This window comes from Akebia trifoliata, chromosome 4 (genome assembly GCF_017979445.1).
Source record: "Akebia trifoliata isolate Shusen 1 chromosome 4, ASM1797944v1, whole genome shotgun sequence".
Lineage (NCBI taxonomy): Eukaryota > Viridiplantae > Streptophyta > Magnoliopsida > Ranunculales > Lardizabalaceae > Akebia > Akebia trifoliata.
In genome coordinates, this window is record NC_141378.1 from 11,706,311 (window position 1) to 11,728,316 (window position 22,006).

General features: G+C 33.7%; 1 protein-coding gene and 2 long non-coding RNA genes across 5 annotated transcripts; 2 read left to right on the plus strand and 1 right to left on the minus strand.

Moving 5' to 3' along the window:
* On the minus strand, positions 1 to 6,853 carry LOC147403791 (uncharacterized). 3 transcript variants are annotated; one of them, XR_015177602.1, is made up of 2 exons: positions 6,589 to 6,853; positions 1 to 2,213 (listed from the first exon to the last, which is right to left on the minus strand). It is a non-coding gene; the product is annotated as an uncharacterized LOC147403791 (long non-coding RNA). The 3 variants fall into 3 exon arrangements; XR_015177603.1 differs by having other exon boundaries at positions 1 to 3,905; XR_015177601.1 differs by having other exon boundaries at positions 1 to 6,175.
* A 3,255-nt stretch (positions 6,854 to 10,108) lies between these two features.
* Positions 10,109 to 10,884, plus strand: RALFL34 (ralf-like 34). Its single transcript, XM_086439528.1, has one exon. It carries the CDS (start codon positions 10,251 to 10,253, stop codon positions 10,617 to 10,619), a length of 369 nt encoding a protein of 122 aa, XP_086295654.1. The 5' UTR covers positions 10,109 to 10,250; the 3' UTR covers positions 10,620 to 10,884.
* Positions 10,885 to 12,265: 1,381 nt separating this feature from the next.
* LOC147403793 (uncharacterized) lies at positions 12,266 to 15,997 on the plus strand. Its single transcript, XR_015177600.1, has 4 exons — positions 12,266 to 12,398; positions 13,772 to 13,882; positions 14,910 to 14,979; positions 15,078 to 15,997. It is a non-coding gene; the product is annotated as an uncharacterized LOC147403793 (long non-coding RNA).
* The last annotated feature ends 6,009 nt before the right edge of the window (positions 15,998 to 22,006 follow it).

Genomic DNA, 22,006 nt, shown 5'->3' on the forward strand with positions numbered 1-22,006 from the left:
ACACTAGTGCTTGTTTTCTAGATATTAATATAAATTTTTTTCTCGAGTGTCATAATTGTAAACAACCATTGATATTGTTTGAACGACTGCTATATTGTTGAGATAATAATTTGAGCCAAACCTTTGTAATGCTTGAATGGTGTGTTTTAATCTTTAATTAGGGTGCCAATAACAGTTCTTTGATATATTCATATTCAGATTGAAAATTTTTTGGATCCAAATCATACTAACTAAGACCATATTGAAACCCATCCAGTTGAATTGCATTTCACATTAGAAACATCCCTAGATTTAGGCAAATCATTCCTAGGTTTGGACCAATTGGGTTAGGTCAGGGGCATTAAATCACATTCGACCCATTTTTATTCAGATCTCTAGTACTTGGATCCGAACCCACTAAATCTGATTTTTGGATCTTCTGGATGACTCGGATTTTGGGTTAAGTCTGACCCTTTTTATGCCATACTCCCACCTGGTTGTATGTTTGATTGGAGGAGGATAGGAAATAATACAGACGGAAAATGCTGGAATGACACAAACAGAGACACAAAGGTGACAAAAATGATGTGGTGGAGCGCACATGCCCATAGATGCTTTTTACTCGTATCTTGTGGAAAAGTGTCTACGGTAATGTGCCCGCCACCACGAGTTTTTGTCACCTTTGTGTCACCCCAGCACAACTCAATACAAAAAGGTTTGGACTATGATACTGGGAAAACAAACAGCTGAGATGGAGTATTCCATAAGGATTCCGAAAGAAGGATCCCTAGAAACCATGTGCTAATCTCCAGGAAACATGTGTTTTACTTCCCTTTACATTAGGCAAATGTCAAACTTGTTTTGAGGTTAGAAAAGTCCCAACTTCATATGTAGATATTGGAAAGAGAATTCAATGCTTTTGACATAACAACTGTTTGTTCAAACATAGAACAATTGGAGAGGAGTCTTGTAGTAGAGATAGGGTTATCCATCAGGGCCACCTCACCTACTGCATCCATCCATCAACCCCTCTGATGCCACCCTCAAGAAGTCAAGAGTCAGAATATATCAATTTCTCATAATTTTAAAATATTGGATTTGGCCAACCCATCAGAAAACTATAAGATCATCAATGCAATTTGTGTCCCACCCCACATTTGAGACCAAGCAATTTGACCATCACTTAGAGGTCAATGTATCGAATCCAAATTGAGAAAGTCAAATCACAAACACCAAGTAAAAGTGCATACAAACTACCATGTTTTTGTAAAAGAAAGATATCCTTCTAAAGCTATGCCTATTTTTAACTTTACTGAAGTAGCACCTAGAGTAAATTTTTTTCTTTCTTCCAAATAACAAGGAGATATGTGTAGAAGAGGATATAAATCTTCTCAATTGTTTGTTTTTCCCTTATCTTCATTAGTTATCTTTGTCTTCTTCAATACATGTCACCATATTATTGGACAAGAAGCACAGGTACACAAGGATATGAGCAAAAACTTTTTCTAAAATGTCAAAAAATTACTTCCAACCTCATACATTGCAATTTTATCTCCCAACTACCATTGAAAAATCCACTTTAGAATGGAAATTCTTCTCATCTATTGGGGCTGTATGTAAAAAAACATATAACTCACAATTCGTAATCGTGATACTTTCATCAAAACTGCCAAATTCACTTTAGCTGAAACATCTAAAATTCCTAATGATTACTGACCTAACAATGAAAGTTAATCTTGTTAAGGAATTACAATATTAACTTCTTTGATATAAAGAAATTAGCATGAATGGAGGAACCAAGTACATGAAAAGAGATCGAACATGAACACACCCATCTGGTTTCCTGGGAATTAATAGAAATTAATCCTCAGAAAATTCAACCTCCTAAGTAGTAGTCTACAACTTGGACTCTGGATCATAATTTACTTTAACTAAGACATGTTGAATTTAATTGATTGGAAACAAATGAGTTTGTGAGACAAAGAAAAATTGTTTGATCCATCAGCTTGCTATAATTTTAATTATATACATATATACAATAATGGTAACTGAACATATAAATTCAGTAATATAAGTGTGGAAACAAAGAAACCTTGTTCTAGGACTAGTTGGGACATGACAGAGGCCATGTGGATATGCAGCCAAATTCAGGTCCCAGCAACTAATCCCAGGGTATCTAAGATGAAGTGATCATTGAAGAAGATTCTGATGCAATTTATGAGCAGAAGCCTCAGCTGCAAAATCTCAGAAAATAAACGGAGGTTCGAGAGTCATAATTACTTGCTAGTAACTAATTAAATATGCATGATTCACAATGAGCGCCTGTGGCCTAATGGATAAGGTGTCTGACTTCTAATCAAGCAATTGTGGAGTTGAGTCCCACTGGCATGTGTTCTTATTATTTTAGTTTTTTTTTTTCCTTTAATATCTCTAGACAAAACAGATTCTTTAAGTTATAAAACTAAAACAATTTGCTCTGCAAGTTTCATTAAGGAGAATAGTAGCCTCAAACAATTCTTTAGGCTTGCCATCAAACTAACGACTGAGATGGGAGGATATTTTCTAGAGATTACCAAATGAAATGGATACCTAAGAAACATATATTTGAAAGGTACTTAAGAAACATATATTGATCCTTAGGAAACTTGTGTTAATCCTCCCATCTTAGCAACACGTTTGATGCGGTGCATAGAAAGCGTGGTAGGTGGATTTGCAAAAATACCTCTCCATTACAATTATTCTCCCAAATCTAAACTGATGCAGTGCCCCCACCACCCTTGAAGAATTTCAAATTTCAGAATTCTCCTTTCTTACCATCCTCATCCTCAAAGTCTTATCCAAAGACTTGGGATCGGCCAAACGAAAAATGTTCCTTCATTCAACTTTGTCCAGAGCCTCTTATGTCCATCCATGTTCTTTTGGGTCTTCCTCTTCTTGGTTTAGAACCTAGAACCTTGAATATTTATTCTGTAGTGCTGTAAGTAGCCTCATTGAGCATGCCCAAACCATCTCAATCCACTTTCTTTAGCTTTTCACTGATTGGAGCTACTCATACATTTTCCTGAATGCTTTCACTTCAAATTTTATTTTTTCCTAGTCTTTCCACTCATCCATCTCAACATCCTCATCTCTGCTACATTGATATGTTGCTTCTTGACTGCCCAATATTGCCCAACATTCAACTACATAAAGCAGAGCTGGTCTTATTGTCTTCTTATAAATTTTCCTTTTCACTAGATTTGTATGCATTCACACAGCAATCCAACAATGCACCTCCAAGTTAAACATCCAACTCTAATTTTATGGGGAAAATCTTTCTCAACCTCTCCATCCTTATGTATACTGAGACAACAAAAGTGATCGCTTCAAGTCATTTCTAGACCTACAATTTTTTGTGGACATTCCACCTCTTGGGTCGGTATTAAATTTACACTCAACATATTTGGTCTTGATTCTATTTATTCTAACTCCCCTGGACTTCAACAAGTCTTTTCATAATTCTAATTATGTTTATACTCCCTGAGTAGTCTCATCAACTAATACTAGATCATCCACAATAACCTACTACAAGGTATGTGCTCTTGAATATGAGCAGTTAACTAGAGCAAACAAATACAAACTCAATATCAAGTGCTCTTTTACCAATGCATACTGCTCTTCCCCAAATATAGTTTCCAAACAAGGGTTTGCTAACATCTCTAAACTTCCTCAACCAATGGTCTCCCCTGCCTTTCATGTTGAAAATAAGTTTCAATTCCACTAAATGATTCTTTAAGATGTCCACCATAAAAAATACCATTCATTTTTTACAACTAATTGGCATTAAATACCTTCTGAGAACTTTTCCCCCTTCTTGGTCAACAACAACTAAAAATAACCTTTAGAAAACATATTTCCTTTTTATGAGGTACCTTAAGAAAATGTACCTGCATGATCAATATGTTAAATTTTATCAAGTGGAACAAGAACTAATAAGTGTTTGATAGGGAAAACATATTATTCCAAAGCTTTTATATTTTACAGTTATAATATATATTGTATAAGAAATATGAGCAATCCAAGGAATCCAGGAAGAGTTTCTACATGAGATAAAATAAAGGAAAGTCCATTGAGATGGTTTGAGCATGTACAACAAACACCATAACAACACTAGCAAAAATGAGTACTTTGATGCAGATTAAATGATCTAAAAAGGTGATAGGAAGGCCGGAAATAACATGGATTGAGGTAGTAACAAAAACTTTGAAGACATGTGCTTTGACAAAATATAAACCTCTTGACAATTGGAAGGAAAAATATGATTCATGTTACCGACAAAATATTTGGGAGAAGACATACATTATGTTAGTGATGATTGAATCAATAACAATTCTAACATATGAGTTTATGCACAAATAGTGACACCCAAATTGTATCGAATTAATTCCACTTAAACAAAATGATTAACAAACTCAACTTAGATCAAGAAGTATTGTTACGGACTTATTGAATTCCTCATCATATCATGACCAATCTAATACAAGCTGAACTCCAACCTCCCTCTATTTATCATTGGGATATACACGTATTCTCATTGTGATAAACGTACAAAATAGGGCATTATAAGTTTGACAATTTAAACAACATGCCAAATTGAGAAAATCTCATAATCCTCATTCTTTTCTTTAATGAAATCCTATGCAAATAGCAAATCATTCTCAAGATGCTGCATAAAAACTAGCTATTTATGACATCTTCACTTGCCTCAACCATGTCATATATCACCATTTTACAACTATTGATCACTTCATGGTTTAAAATTTCTCTTCGTTCTGTAGTTTCAGTTTTTCCAAAAACTAAAATGATATCGAAACATTGCCGACACTTTATGGAAAAATTCCTAGACAAACGATTCTGAAACATTAGTATTAACATATAAAGAAGTCTTTTAGAAGAGACCTAGGTCAAGGGGCATGTCATTCTTTGAAAAGACATGGGTATCTCGAAAGTTTAGAATATGAAGGAGAAATTGTATGAGTAAGTCAGTCTTTAAGAGAAGATCGAGGTCAAGGGCATGTTATCACTTTAACAAGCCAATTTGGTTTTCTCAAATACGAAACCAGAGAGAGAGAGAGAAATGGTCGTCGAAATCAGACATTTCACCTATGATTTGACTTCCATTTCATTGATTTCCACCATTTTTCGCAAGGGGGGGGGGGGGGGGAGAGAGAGAGAGAGGAGAGAGAGAGAGAGAAGAAGAAGAAGAAGAAGAAGAAGACGACTTGTAATCCGATGGCACGACTCTTCTGCAACTCTGACGATCTAGGTATTTGTTTTCTCTTTCCTCTCTCCCCCTCACTCTCTTTCTATAAATATGTTCCGGAACTCACTCTTTCAAGGAAAATCAAACGAAACTTTTAATGTTTCAGTCCTACATGGGTTTCGTCTCGGATGTTGAAATTCAAAAATGTTTTGTTTGAAACATTCTGAAACAAAATTTTAAACAATCGATCCCTTCCATTATTTTCTTAGATTGGAGATGGCATAATCCCAAAATAGCTATTGTCATAAATTGAATATAACCATGAATTAACTACTATGTGCCAGCTCAATGCTATTATTGACACTTCTTTAGAGTTAAATCACCATCATCATCTATACCTTGTCCCAAATATAGAATCAACAACATGAGTCTTATTTTCTCAATCAACCTTTTCTTATATACATCATCAATCAAGGAGTATGTCTTCATATCATTTCTTACTACCTCCATCCATATCATTTCGATCTTCCTCTAGCCTTTTTAGAGTATTAAACATGCATCAAAGCACTCTTTCTCATTGGTGTCATCATTGGTCATTGTTGTACATGCTCATATCATCTCAATCAACTTTCTTTTATTTTATCTCCTATGAGAACCATTCCTAAATTTACTCAAATATTCTCAATTTCTTTATTTGATAATTCCTCTTCTTAGCACTTATTTGTTTCAATGTCCGCATCTCTAATTTGTTCGTTCTAGGGTTTGGTACGGCCATGCACTCACTTCCTCTCTCAACTGTTTCATTCATTCCTCAAGTTCAGTGTTCTTCCTTTATGGCTTGCATTTTGTATTCTTTTTCAAGGTGATTTTGAAGGATCCACTGTTACACAAATGAGATTGTTTGGAGTTGATCAACCTGAACTTTCCCGAGTATAGTTGCCTCGATCACTCACCCTATTAATGTGAAAAGCTAGTGAATAAATGGTTCAAAATAACCAAAAATATTGAAAATTTACAGAACAATAATCTCTTTTCTCATTTAAATCAAATGGAAAAATAAATATAATCAATTAAAAAAACCTAGTTTCTCTCACATGGCAATGAAGACTATCGAGAATGCAAGATTATAACATATTAAAAAGATCAGTGACAAGATTACACAAAAAATTCACTTTTTTGAGAGCAAAATAGCACTTAAAAAAAAAAAAAAAAAGATGCAGAGGATTTCAGGCTAGTATATCAAAACATCTACAACAGGATTGCACAAAATTTCATATTTTTTTGAAGAAAATTAACAAAATCACACATTGTACAATCATTAATCAATTGTGATTCTTCTAATTCAGTAAAATGTTAAGGAAATTTACCAACACCAATCGAATTTGCAAGAAATCTACCAAAGATATCTGCGAGTTCTTGTTCTATGAGAAATCATGCTCTTTAAGTCTCTTCCTCTTCTTCTTCGGATCTCCATCACTGCAGGAATCAGAGCAGGATTAAATCCCTGAATATGAACCAACACGATCGAAACAACGGTTTTTGTTCAAAATTAAGGGAAAACAAGAAAGGTGAATTTGATTGAGAGAAAGAGATTGATGTTGAAATTTGTTAAGAGAAATTTGAAGAGTTGAAGTTGGCTATCAGTGCGGTCATCTGAACTATTAGTAGTCAACAAATTCCTGAAAATTGTAGAACTCACACAAAATCTAAGCATGATTGGATGGAGATCGAAATCGTAGTAAATTATTTACACACGAATGAGTCAGAGATGACTCGGGTGAGGTAAAATCCAACTAACGATGCAAATCGGGCCGAGCCAGGCCTGGAATCTTGGGCCGGGCTTCCTTGAATACAGTAAGGGCACGGGCCAGGCTTGGGTCAAGCCTAACATTATAAAATTTGAGTTATTTTTATACGTACCTCACTATGTTTTGGTTACCCCCATGTTTTCACACTAGTGACATGCCCTTTTGACCTTGATACTCTCTAATAGGCTAATGCAAAATGACATAAAAGGCCTCATCTTCTACATTCATCTTTTCCAATATGTGAAATAAATATGTTGTTTCTTTTCCTCCTTACTTTGGGCCCATATGAACTGTCACATTGGCCTAACAACACCTCAAGCCTCTAAAGTTCATAGCGATTGATTAAAAAGGAAAAAAAAAAAAAACTCTTTCTAGCCAACTTTGAAAATAGTTCGTCAATAAACTCTTAAATCACACATACAAAGTCAGGATAAATCCTTGTGGGTGACCAATGAGGGGGTTTGAACTCAAGACCTCTCCCTTTTTGGAGGGAAACACTGGAAATCACCCAACACTTGTTAGTTAGAAGTTCTTAAAATTTTGTTAAATACATTCATGTGGCATTTGACAATGTTTGCAGATACGACATGGAATGATGGAGCTAGGTGTGGTCATGGAGTATCTACTTCAACCTTCAAACCTCAAGAACATGATAAGATATTTAAAGTAGAAAATGATAAGATTTAAGAGAGTTTGAAAATGATGGATTGAAAAGTTGATTAAAAATAATTTTCTAACGATTTGAAGAACTTCAAGGAAAAAACATGAAGGACTCTTTAGTAACATTAACTTGGTTTCAGGCTTGGTGGGTCAGGCATCGGGCAAGGCTAAGGTTCTGAAACCAAAGCCATGCCCATTCACATACATATTGGGTTTGTGTCGGGCCAAGTCAGGTGTGGGCCTCGAAAATTGGTCCAGTTAGGTTGCAGGGTCGCATGCCAAATTTGCAAGCCTCAATCCAACCATTAGATTTATCTTAGGGAAAAAAGATTTATCCTCGAGATACATGTTTTATCTCAAATTAATGGACTTCAAAATTAACTGTGGAATTGTTTAATTTCAATATGAGTTTTTTTCATGATCCAATGAGAATATATATGATTTTGGCCGGGCCTAGTCTGCTCCATTGGGGCTTGAGTTTAAGTAGTGTTATTGGGGCTAGGCTAAATTCATGTATGGGATCAGGTGTAGGAGCTAGGCACTCAGGAAGCATATGTAAAAACAATGGTTAGAGGTTTTGGATTGAGCTGATTTTTTGCGAGGATGGTCACTATGATGAGAAGATCATCCCTACAAAAAATCAGCTCAATCTGAAACTTCTAAATCCATCAAAAGTGATTTACAAATTATTGGCAAAAATCGAAGGTCCACATTCTAAATCACTTTTAATGGGATTAGAAGTTTCAGATTGAGCTGTTTTTTTTTTTTTTTCCGGATGATCTTCCCATCATAGAGATCATCCTCACAAAAAATCAGCTCAATCCAAAACTTCTAACCAATTTGAAAATTTATTAATGTTACATTGTTTTTTCATATGTCCCTTGATCCGTTCCCTTAAAAAAAATTACATATCAAACTTAGTTTCTGTAAATAGGCACAAATATTTGTGAGTTTGGACTTAGGTGATCTTTTATTTGTCTCGGCCTAGTCATTAGATGGGTCAAACTTGTGCTAGGATTTTGAGGCCCAATTAGCTCTATATAGTTTACGACTCAGACCTACCCATTGATGGCCATAAATACATATATATTATAATGAAAGAAGAGTAAGTATTGTTGATGCAAATTCATATTTTTTAAATTATAAAATATGCTTAATTAGTTTCATTAATGCATTTTAAATGTTTTATTTATAGTAATACAAAATGTAGAAGTATGTTTACTTTTTAAAATTCTCTTCACTAGTAACAAAATATATGTGCAAAAGCCCACTTTTTTAATTTTTTATTTATCATTTTTACCTTAACATCGTGTGCATAGTATGTTTTGTCAAGTCATATTGATATTATTCGTGAACTAGAAGATATAAAAAAATCAGGAATGAAAGCATGGTTAGATCTACATTATCATAGACAAGTTGAAATATGATTTATCTTTTGCATAGGAGTAGGTTATTTCATGTTCTGATGAAGAGTGAAGCTAGATTAAATTATTTTCTTTTAGTTAAAATTTATTTCTAACTTGGATTTTGTTTTATTATTTTCTATATAAATATTATTAGAATTTTTGTAATATCGATTAAGAATTAACAGAGTTTTTAAGGTGGAAATTATTAAAAAAAAAAAATCAGTAAAAATAATTATTTATCAAAATGTTTATAAATTTGTAAAAAATATCGTTAGGAATAAAAAAATGCCACTTGAAGTGGTGTTTTAAAGAAACGACATTTGAAGTGGCAAGTGCATTTTTCCTTATTTTGAATTCTACGTCTCCTTCCTACTTCCTCAACCTACAGAGCTTCGACCTTTGCAAATGTATGTTTTTGATTTTTTTTTTCCACTCTATATTTTGGTTTAAAGATCTAGATCTAATGATCTTAATCCAAGATCTTGATCTAATATTAAGACTAAAATCAAGATTGGGGTATTTTAATCATTAATTGGTGTGTGATAAATGATTTTAAGATTAGATAAAAAATTTAAGATCTTGATCTTAAAATTATTGTTTTTTAAATCAGAAAAAACCTTCTCTTCAAGTGAAGATTTTGATTCCTATTAATAAATTTTCCAAATTTATTATACTTTTAAAATTAGAGTTACTATTGCCACACCAATTTTTACTAACGCCTCACCAACTTGTAAATCCTCCGTGATTTACATAGGAATTGATGTGGCATTAGATAGAGTTGGTGTAGCAATAGCAGCTCTCTAAAAATATCCTGCAAAGAATATAAATTATTAAATATAAATTTGAAAATAAAAATTGAACATAAAAATAACAAATCAGAGTTTGTACTACGTGGCATATTATCTGTGCAGAACACGAGGAACACGTATTACCGATCAACAACTTAGTTTCCTCACAGAACCTGTACAAATTTTCAGACATAATTAGGCGGAAATGTAGCAGAGCACGATACCCGAAGCCGTGTTTATTAAAGCAGAAGGACACAGCTGTATCCAACCAAGCAAACACCTCTCTCTAGTTGCATGTGAGGCTCTGTTCCCTCTCCCTCTCATCCATTACTCCTCTCTCCCTCAGTCTCTTGAACCAAGACTTTCAATGGCGTTCTCAAAGCTTCTCCTCTTCTGTGTCTGTCTCATTTCCCTCATTTTCTCTCCAAGTGTACGAGCTCAATTCGAACAAAAAAGTTTACAACTCATGAGTGACACACTTGAATGGCCTTCAGCAATGTCTCTCTATGAAGGATTTGATGAAGATGAAGACGAAGAAGATGGTGGGATCGGTCGAAGATCTCTGTTTTGGAGAAGGGTTCACTATTATATCTCATATGGTGCTCTTGCTGCAAACAGGGTTCCATGCCCACCTCGCTCAGGAAGATCTTACTACACCCACAATTGTAACCTAGCCAGAGGCCCTGTTCGCCCTTACACAAGAGGGTGTTCAAGAATCACTCGTTGTAGGAGATAGATTCACTTGGTTTATCTTCTCTTGGTCTTTATGATAAATGGGTCTGTGTTCTTCTACTACTATGGGTTATTATTTGTTAAGTGGGGAATGGGTTTGGTTTGGAGGTTTACTGAAGATATGATGAGGTTTTGATGAATGGGTATATAGGTAGTGAGGATTGAGTTGAGTTTGTAAGGATTTGATGTTATCATTCGTAGGCTTTGTGTAGGGAACCACATGTATTTATATGGATTTAAATGTAATGAGGTTCTTTTATTTTTTTTAATCTTTTGTAGTTTAGTTAGTTTTCTCAAAAAAATTTCCGTGAATTTGATCCTAGTGCCTCTTCCTTTTTAGATGTGAAAATTACTGAGTTTTTTTTTTTCCCATATATTTCTCCAAAGTTTGTAATGTTTGTTGATGTTGGAAGATACGAGATTGTGTTGTTCTACTATGGGTTATGGTTTGTTGAGGGGGAATGAGGTTGGTTCGAAGATCTGATGAGGTTTTGATGAATGGGTATGTAGGTAGTGAGGATTGAGTTGGGTTTTTAAGGATTTGATGTTATCATTATGCTATATGTAAGGAAGAAAATGTGTTTATATGGATTTAGATGCATGAATTTGGTTATAGTGCATCTTTTCCTCTTTAGATGTGAAAGTTACTCTGTTTCTTATTATATTTCTTGAAAGTTTGTATTGTTTGTTGATGTTGGAGGATGAGTTAGTCTTGTGTTCTTCCACCATGGGTCCTTATTTGGTAAGGAGGGAATGTGGTTGTTTAGAAGATTGAAGATCTGATGAGGTTTTGATGAATGGATATGTAGAGGTAGTGAGGGTTGAGTTTTTAAGAATTTGATGTTATTATTATGATATGTGTAGGGAAGAAAATGTGTTTATATGGATTTAAATGTAACGGGTTCCCTTTATTTCAATATATTTTGTAGTTGAATTAGTTTTCTCAATGTTTGTCTCCATGGATTTGATTATAGAGCATCTTTTCCTCTTTAGATGTGAAAGCTACTCAGTTTTTTCTGATATTTATTGGAAGTTTTTAGTGCTTGTTGATATTGGAGGATATGGGTTTGTGTTCTTATACTATGGGTTATAATTTGTTCAGGAGGGAATGGTGTTGGTTTGAAGGTTTATTGAAGATCTGATCAGGTTTTGATGAATGGGTGTGTAGTGGTGAGGATTGAGTTGGGGTTTTTAAGGATTTGATGTTATCTTTAGGCTGTGTAGGGAAGAAAATGTGTTTATATGAATTTAAATGTAATGGGTTTCTTTTATTTTTATATCTTTTGTGGTGAATTAGTTCTCTTACACTGTGTTTGGATTGAGGGAAAGGGAGGGAAGGGAAGAGAAAATATGCTATTTTCTCTTCCTTTCTCCTGTTTGGATTGTTAAGTAAGGAGGGAAGAGAAGAAAAACGGAGGGAAAGGAAGGGAAAAAGTACCGAATTTTGTTCCCTCCAAAAGTGGAGAGACGAGGAGGGAAGGGAAGAGATCGAATTTTTACATTCCAATTTTGTCCTCCTTATTCTCCAAATTTCCAAAGTTAAGTAATATTGACAGACCAGCTATTGTTACTAACACACCAACTAAGCAAACAAATTTAGGCCGATTTCAGAAACCCTAGAGATGTGAAGCGAAGGAGACGACCTCGACTCGGAGCCGACCCGAGGTATTATCACTCTCTCTCTCTCTCTCATTCTTCTGGTGTTTCTCATTTGGTTCCATGAACCCTAGAAATTTTGTTCAACTCAGATTTGATGTAGGGTTTAGTGGAAGAAATCGTCAAGGTAAGAAGCTCTCTCCTTTACCTCTTTGTTTCCGGTGTTGGTGGTAAGCTACTACCTTCTCAATTTTTTTATTTTTATTTTTATATTTTTCATTTTTGGTTCTCTCTCTCTCTCTCTCTCTCTCTCTCTCTTGTCATTAGGTTCTTAAACCTGATTTGGGTATGATTCAAATTCAGAAATTAAGAATTTTTTAGATTGGGTATTAATATTTGATGCCTTCTGTAGCTCTGAGAACTGTGAAAAATCAAAGAAGGATAATAAATAAATAAATAAATATATTAAAAAATCACTATTTTAGGTGATTTACTTACATGGACACACGAGTTCATGAGATGGGTATGATATGTTTGAGCATTTGCAACTCTAATTTATAAGGAAAGATTTGAAGATATAGTTCTAGATGGAGTTGAACAAGGAAATGATTCATGTTTCCGACCCCAACATTTGAACTAGAACTTAGCATATGAGCAACATAGTCGAACTTTAATGGGAATTTTTCACTGTTTCGATTTTACTTGAATCTAGCTTCGAAGATGAGTTTTTTATTATTATTGTGATATGTGCCCAAGGAGTGGGATGGAATAAAATATGGAGTTTCTGTTTTAGTTCTATTTAGGATTCAATTTCTAGTTTGTTTTGTTTAATTGCTTCTGTTTTTGGGTTTAGTTTCTATTTCTGTTAGTTGCTGTTTTTCGCTTATTAAGAAGTCTATATAAGTAGGAAGTCATCCATGTCTGGAGGTAACAAGAACAATCAGTCTATGATTTAATGAATTGAAGGTTTCCCCCTAGATGTGGGAGTTAATTTTCTGCATCTTCTTCCTAGTTTTTATCACATTGGTTGGTATCCTAGGGTTTCATTTGTTTTTGATATTAACTATACCATATAAGTTTTGAAATCATCCATGGTTATGGTTTCCTGTAATTGAGAATTTTTATGTGATTGAAGTTTTGATCACAAAAAAAATATTCAAATATCTCTTATTGGGTTGTAGTTCTAAGTGATTTTTTTTTTAAATGTTAAAATTGAATCTTAACTCAGTTCATGCTATAATCATTGTTGTAATTCACTTCCATCTATATTTCATTCAATTTTGTTATTATTATTTTCTTTAAAATTAGATTTGATTTTTTTTTAAAATCTTTGGAGTAGATAATTTGAATTCGAGACAATGGTGTTGGGTATGATGGAACCTGTGAAGCCTGGTCTAGAAGAACCAGCGGAGCAAGAGCATTGTATTCGGATTACCCTTTCATCCAAAAATGTAAAGAATCTTGAAAAAGGTTATCCAGGGTTTCTTTGTTTTACCATTATTTTGATTCTCTTTATAGAGGGCGTCACTTAAATAATGTTCCTTGTTGGCATGTTAACAGTCTGCAGATATTGTGAATGGTGCAAAGAATAAAAAACTGACTGTGAAGGGTCTGTAAGGATGCCCACGAAAGTTTTGTATGTCACGACAAGGAAATCTTCACCTGGGGAGGGTAAATTTTTATACTCTTTGTCTTTTATTATGAACATTAAACTAGTTTTGGGAAGGTGAACAGAACAGTTAAATGAGATTGTTGGTTTTACATTCCTCATCATATAATTTAAGTTTATTTTTTCTCAAAGAACCATTGACTGCTAGTTACCTCGTTCTACTCTGTTTTGAAATTTTTTTATGGCATTTACAACAATGATTAGAGAAACTGCATGGATTTTTCTAAAGTACACACCACTGATTCTGTTGAAGCACTTTCCAGTTTATGTTTTGTTCCCTTTTATACAAATAACAAATGCTGCAAATTGTGAATTTTATGTTGCTGTTGCCAATTAAAATTTTCTATTTGGAAAATATAAAGTCTTCACATATATATTTTTTTCTCTTTTGTGTAGGTCTGTAATGCAAATTATGAATCATATTGTTCTTTGATGTATAAATTTGGGTTTATATATATAGCTTTCAGTTTTTATAAAAGATTTCAGTTTGATTTATTAATTCTATTTTGCTTGGTTTGGCATCTGAGTAGCAAATTTGTTAAAATTGTCTTATTGTTCATATTTCTTCAATTCTGCTTTGTTTCATGTTGTATGTAAAATGGGTTTTCTATTTCTCAATGCTGTCCTCATACTAAAAAAAAAAAGAAAATTGGCATGTTGCTGCATAAGCAGCTTTCTATTCATGTTGTATCCTGCCCCAAATTTTGGGTATGAGGCATTGATGATGATGGGTTCATGTATTGGTTAAGTTTTTTAATCTTCTTATAAGGATAAGCTATCATCTATTATATAGGGCTTCTGAGATGGTATAGTTGGGTTTCTATTTGGAGTGATTAATTTAAGTGTTTAGGACTTTTTTTAGAGTAAATCATAGGTTCAAGGGTGCCGGTTTAGGTTATAGAGTTAATAAACTAGTAAATTGGTTGTTATTTCCACTCCTATTCTTGCTAATGTGTGTAATATATCATGCTGTTTGGAAGTTTTGATTTTAATTCAATAATTTTTTCCATTAATGTCTTCTTTATGCAGCTATGATTTTACATTTGTTGATGCTGAGAAGAAAATGTATCATGAATATTATGAGTTGCTGTTATAAATGGTAAAAATAGAATTTATGGTTTCGACATTCAGTTATAGAATTATACTATTTGATCCAGATTGCTTAATCTGATGTGTCATTTTGATATCCTTTTGTAGGTAAGGGTTGGGGGTGTAATTGTGATGGATAATATTCTCTGGCATGGGAAAGTTGGTGATCCAATGGTACACCAATATATAATCTTGAAACTTTACCTATTGTGAAACTAAGTTTTATGCAGTAGTATTTTGTTGAGTAGGTAAATGACCCAAAGATTATCAGCATAAGAAATTTCAATAAAAGTATAATGGAGGTCACACGTGTTAGCATTAGTATGGTGGGTATATATACTTTTCTGTTGAGTTCTTCACTTTGTTTTCATCAACAAGTTCTAATCGTAAAACTTGGGAAAAAATTTAGTTACCCATTGGAGATGGCATGACAATATGCCGACAAAGGTGACATATTAACAAGGTCTGTTGGTTTGCTCATGCTTTTGTGACCACTTTCTTAAAGAATTTCTCGAGCCCATTTGGTTGATGCTACTTTTTTTTTTCCTTGGTGACAGAATATACAGCACTCCCAGTTTTGACATCATGCAACAAGAATAGTGCATCAAAAGCAATTTAGTTCTAACAGTTGCCCATGATATTGGGTGAAACTCAAATTGTGGATTACCATTCTGTTTAGCAAACGTGAGGATTCATTGAAAGGATGGATTTCGTACTTTTGAAAATGCAAAGATTGTCTGAAATAGAAATGGGAGTTGAGTTATTTGATTGTAAGATAAAATTTCATCCAGCTCAGTAAACAAACGTTAGTCTTATAGTCTTGGTATAGAGTTCATTATTGTAATCGGATATGGATTTTTATTTTTATTTTATAGACTCAGCTTGTTGAGTGTATGATTATTTTATTTTTTATTTTTTTGTGGGGATGAGAGTGGTTAGAGTGCCCTCCCCAAAATTCTTTATGTAATAGAGATGTAATTTATCAAACATTCTTCAATATAGAGTTTTATGAGGCATGTTTAATAAAATCATTTGCTGTAATTTTTATATCATGACATCACGATTGAATGCCTTAACCGTTCGAATTCATCGTTTTCATCTAAAAATAGGATTTTTGACATCTCAATTGAGTTTCGGAGACTTCATTCAGTCAAGAAGGATTTAAGAAAGAAGAAGTCATTTTCAAGGGTGTTTCTCAACCATTTTGTAGATGTATGTAAAAAATTATGATTTTTTAAATCTTTTTTTTTCTTAGTTTTTGAATGAAAATGGATCAATAATGGTTCTTTTTTTGGGTGGAAATCATTTAAATAAATCGTTATCTCAAGTTTTAAGTCGATATTTCCATTTATTTTAGTCGAAAAAACTCAAAAATTGGAAATGGGTGGGTTTTATCAGTGTTGAGTTCACAATTTTTTATTTGAAAAAACGGTGTATTTGATAGTTATTAAAAAAGCGTTGAGTTCGATAGTAAATAAAAAGTGAATTCATCAATAAATAGTAGTGAGTTCAACAGTAAAATGCGAACTCGATACTAAATAACAAACCATCAAGTTCAATAGTAAAAATTATGAATTCAACAGTATAAGAGACTGTTAAGAAAGAAAAAAGTTTACTAAATGTCCTATCAAGCTAACACGCAAAACTTATGGACTATGTAGAAAGAAATCCTTTTACGTGGGTCCCTTAAGTAATTTTCTGTTAATAAAGAAAGTTGCTATTAATTTAAGTGTAATGGTTATTTGTAGACTATGAAGGGTATAATAGTCATTTCGACTAAAAATAATTTCTTATATGATATTTGGTTGGAAGATGAATATTTATCATGTTCTTTATAAATAAATTTAGGTGTCTATATTTTGTATCATTGTACAAGTAGAATTTTGTTCTTTAGACTATGAAGGGTAGAATAGTCATTTGGATTAAAAAATAATTTCTTGGTATGGAATTTGGTTGGAAAATGAATATTTATCATGTTATTTACAAATGAATTTAGGTGTTTATATTTTGTATCATTGTATAAATAGAACTTTATTCTTTAGACTATGAAGGGTATAATAGTCATTTGATAAGAATAATTTCTCTTCTCTTCTCTTATGAATCCTAACCAAACAGGAGAAACTTGTTTATTTCTCTTCTCTTCTTTTTCAATCCAAACAAGGTGAGGAGAAACTAGTCTTCTCTTCTCTTCTCTTCCCTTCTCTTAATGAGTTTCTCTTCCCTCCGCTTCTCTCAATCCAAACAGAGTGTTAATGTTTGTCTCCATGAATGTGGTTCTAGTGCATATTTTCCTCTTTAGATGTGACATTTACTCAGTTTTTACTTGTATTTCTTGAAAGCTTGTAGTGTTTGTTGGTATTGGAGGATATGGGTTTATGTTCTACTATGGATTATAATTTGTTAAGTGGGGGTGGGGGAGAGATTTGATGAATGGGGTATGTAGGTAGTGAGGATTGAGATGTGTTTTTAAGGATTTAATGTCATTATTGGGCTCTGCGTAGGGAACCACATGCGTTTATATGGATTTAAATGTAGTTGACTCCTTTTATTTTTATAACTTTTGTAGTTGAATTAGTTTTTCTTAATGCATTTTTTATAGTGCATTTTTTCCTCTTTAGATGTGATAGTTACTCTGTTTTTTCTTATATTTCTTGAAAGGTGGTTGATGTTGGAGGCTATGAGTTTGTGTTCTACTAGGTTTATGTGTGTGGGGGAAGCAAATCTGATTAAGTAGATTTTAGGGTAATGTGTTTCTTTTATTTTTACATACTCTGTGGTTGAATTAGGTTTCTCAACACCACTTTTGATGGGGTTACTGGGTAAGAAGTTTCCGAATGGGCTGATTTTTGGTGAGAATTTGGCTATGGTGTGGGAGTGCCCTACCCATTCTTCTATGATGTCACATGAGTTGGGGTGCTCTTAGTAAAAGTTAGTGGGTGCGGCAACAGAATGTCTCATTTTGACTTTTATGACCACAGCTTTTCCCTTTCCTTCTTTTATTGCCTTTTTCTGGTTTTTAATACAAGAAGAAATACCAAAAGGTGCACCATTTTAAGATAAAAGGGAGGAAAAGAGAGACCCACTCAATAATGGGTTTATGGAGTTTATCAATTTCAAAACCCTTTTTTTCTTTAGTCCTGTGTTATACTTGGCATCAGGAAATTCTACAAATTTCTCTTGGATTTTCACTCCTTCAGGAATGAATAGATCTTAGCTTCTAATTTTCCCTGCTGACATTTGATCGATTTATCGATAAGTTGGTTTCAAATATTTCTTCATGAGAGTCTCTTTGCTGGTGATTGTGAAATTCAAAAACATCTTACATCAAAACTCAATGAAAATCCACTACAAATCGATTGTAACTCTCTTTTCGGGGATCCATCTATGAAGAATCGTTCTTGCAACCAATTCGTTTAATCCAAGTATTCACCTTCGAATCTTTTGCCCTTAAAACCAATTGATACACAATGTCACAACCAGAATTACCATCTTGTCTCCGAGAGAGAGAGAGAGAGAGACTGTTATGTGTTACTAATAAGAACAATAAGAAAATTTTGGGAGTCAGTAGTTCTCTTAAAATGAATGTGAGAACTGGTTTGAGAAAAGATGAGAGCAGGGATAAAGAGGTTAAGAAGTTAATTTGGGGATTGAGGTTTGAAAAGAAAAACTTGGAGAAAAAAAGATGATATCAGGTGTTTGAGGGAGAGATTATCATGTCTTATTAGCAAGTAGTTAATGGTGTCAATGGGTCGTTTTCGATTTGATTCCAAGGCACTTAAAATCATAATCATTATAATTTTTTATTTTTATTTTTATTTATTTTTATTTTCTTCTGATCTTGATTCTTGTCGGTTCCAATTTCAACTCCAAAATAAATGGAATTGGAACTAGAATTATTAAATAACATGGATACCCCTCAGTTCCAACCCTCAAGTTTCGTACTAGAAAAAAAGTATTTCAAATCATTATAATTTTTTTTTTTTGAAAAATTAATATAAACTTAAGCCTTGCTTGTTATGCTGCAAATCATTTGCAAATGCAAATAATTTTTTGAAATCCATTTTACTGGCGCTTGGTTACATGATGCATATGATTTGCATTGTAGAAAAAATTGCATGGATCACCTATATTTTTAAGAAATTTCAGCAAATGATTTGCAATACCGCAAATCAATATCAAAATCACAATGACAATTTTTATTGTAAAGATCAACCAATCACAAAAAAAGATTTGCAAGAGATTTCTCAATGGTTACAAGCAATAGTAAATCATTTATTGTAAAATATTTGCAGTGTATCAAGCAGGGCCTTAGTTATAATTTTTTTTATGAATCGTGATAATCTGACGACCCCACGTGGCAAACTCAATCAATTACCCTGACGTGACAAATTTGAAACCGTAGATCTGCACTCCTCGGGATACACAACTTCCCTTTCCCATAAAAAAGTGTATCTTGAGGGAACTATGTATCTCGAAGAGCACAGATCTACGGTTTCCAAACTCGTCACGTCAAGTAGTCTATTGAATATGCCATGTGGGGTAGTCAGATTATCAGGACTCCTTTTTTGTACTAAAGATATAATTTAATGATATATTTAAAAAAAAAAAAATTATGTTCTTTAAAAATTATGATTTTTTTAGAATAGATAGTTTATTTTAGACTTCAATCAATAGTTTATATGAAAAATAGAACAACTTTATATAACATGCATTAGTTTAGAAATAAAAGAATACCTCAAATCTTCTATGGTATAAAAATAATTGGTACTGAGTACCCATTGGGATAGAACCTAACGATTTCAATTTCTATGGTTCAATTCCATTTTAGACCCAGCTCTGATTGGTTCCAATAAAAGGAACCGGAACTGGGGTTTTCCGTTCCATTTCGATTGCGGTTCGGTTCGGATTTGGATTTGGTTAAATGGGTGCCGAGGGACACCCCTACTTAAAAATGAATGTGAGGGAAGGTTTGAGAAAAAGATGAGAAGAGAAATGAAAGATGTTGTTCGGTCCTGTCCTGCATTGATGGGTGTTCAATGCTTCTACCAGTCTCACTGTCGGTGATGTTCAACTTTAAAGTCTACGAACTTTGTCTTTTACATGAGTTTCACCTTTCAGATCCAACTTTCCACCGCAAATCTTGGTACAACTAGGTCTGTCCTTGGACTGGGCTATAGCCTAGATCAATGTGGATTGGGTTTAGCTTGGTCTGATCCATTGTGAAATGGGTTTGGCTAGTGTTACTAGATAGGCTAGATCTATTTTCTTATTGGGTTGGGCTAGGCCGGATTCATGTTTATGGTCGGGCTCGGACTTGGAAAATTGTCAGCACTCCGATTCCGTTTGATAGCCTATATTATAACCCCAGAGAGAGAGAGAGAGAGAACAAGAGATCAGAATTCCTCCTCAAATAATTAGGACAAATAAGCCCTCAAGAGAAGAATGATTTTGGATCACCATCCCAACAGATGAAATAACCCTAAAATGAAAAATAATCAAAAGACCACTATTGGGCTTTAAAATGGGCTCAACTATGGGATCTAATCATTGGACATTGTCTTTTTTGGGTCTTAGATATAATCTCAACGTGGGTTTATGTTGAGTTATGCCTTCTATTCCTCATTGGTGACTTTGGATTATGTCGCGGACAGACACATGTCGAGCTGACGTAGGTCAATTCTGACAGAACCATGTATATCTTGTGTTTTGTATGATTGTTTTTTTGTGTTCTTGTTGATTTTATACTTCAATCCATGATTTTGCTAAATTCAATAATTTTGACTTTGACTAGTCTTTTATTTATTTATCTTTTACCCATCAAAAGTAAACCAATTTAAGCTAAACATAGGTAATCTTGGCCAGGACAAGTAGTTCCACTAGTGGGAATGCAGTGGGTTATACTAAAAGGCTTGAGTTATTAGGTTTGGGATTTTGGGGTACTTGATTGGGGTGGTCTCTAATTTAAAATTTTAAAAGAAATTAAAAATTGCATAATGAGAAGATACTGAAACAGTTTGGAATAAAAATATTGATACCTTTTGCACAATCAATGGAATACAAACAATAATCCCATCTTCTATTCTCATTTGATCAGTATTTTATATGAACATTCAACAAAAGAGAAGTCCTGAAATAGCATGATACCAAAAGATAAAATTAAAATTCAAAGTAAAGGGAAATGTATTTTATTCTAATTGAAGTAAAGGAGAATAAAAAATTGTACACATAGCATGATGTGAGATTGTACATAGATTGGGACTCTCATTCCACCATCTATAGGCACAACCTTGTCCTCAAGGTCGACAAATCGATAGACGGCCTAAGAAATCGGACTGCTTCTCCAATGTAGCATCCTCTGAGGAGGCATTTGCCCAATGAATTTAGATTTTAGAAATAGTCTGGTTATGACGTTTCACTAGCTGACGGCCCAAAATTGGAAACATTCAGCTTGGATATTGCCATCACTTGTAAAGAAGGAAGAATCTATCTTAGGGAGGTCATCATTAATTAACCCATGCATGCTTTTGCTTTCAGCCACAACTTCACTAATGTTCATTCTCTTCTTCGTTCAGCTTCGGAATGGATGAGAATGAGATGGAATTAGTTATTGTGGTATATCGAATAACAATTCTTCTATCTATTGGATTCTGAAAAATGTACTGTTACAAAAAAAAAAAGGACCCCCCTTGCCCTTATAGTACGGAACTACTATCGATGAAGTAGAGCGGTCAGTAGCGATACGGGTTTTTCGCTGAGCCAACTCTTGCCAGGGTTAGCGCATGGAAGGGCTGACAACGGAAGCTCAAGACCGAGCCATATGATGCCCCAGTCTCACGTACGACTGTGGTAATTAACTAGTGAACATGTAATAACATGAATAAAGCATGTATTCGACGGATCAAAGCATCGAAATTTTCGTTGTCAAATCTTTTTTTTTTCTTCCACAGGCCTAAATTGCCAAATTAATGGAGGATGAGAGAAATTATTTGCAAGTTCTAAGCCATCGAATATAAGGAACTTAAAATAATAAAATTATT

What these genes read in the sequence shown, in the direction of transcription:
- RALFL34 (XM_086439528.1), top strand. Translation starts at nt 10,251, where the DNA reads ATGGCGTTCTCAAAGCTTCTCCTCTTCTGTGTCTGTCTCATTTCCCTC.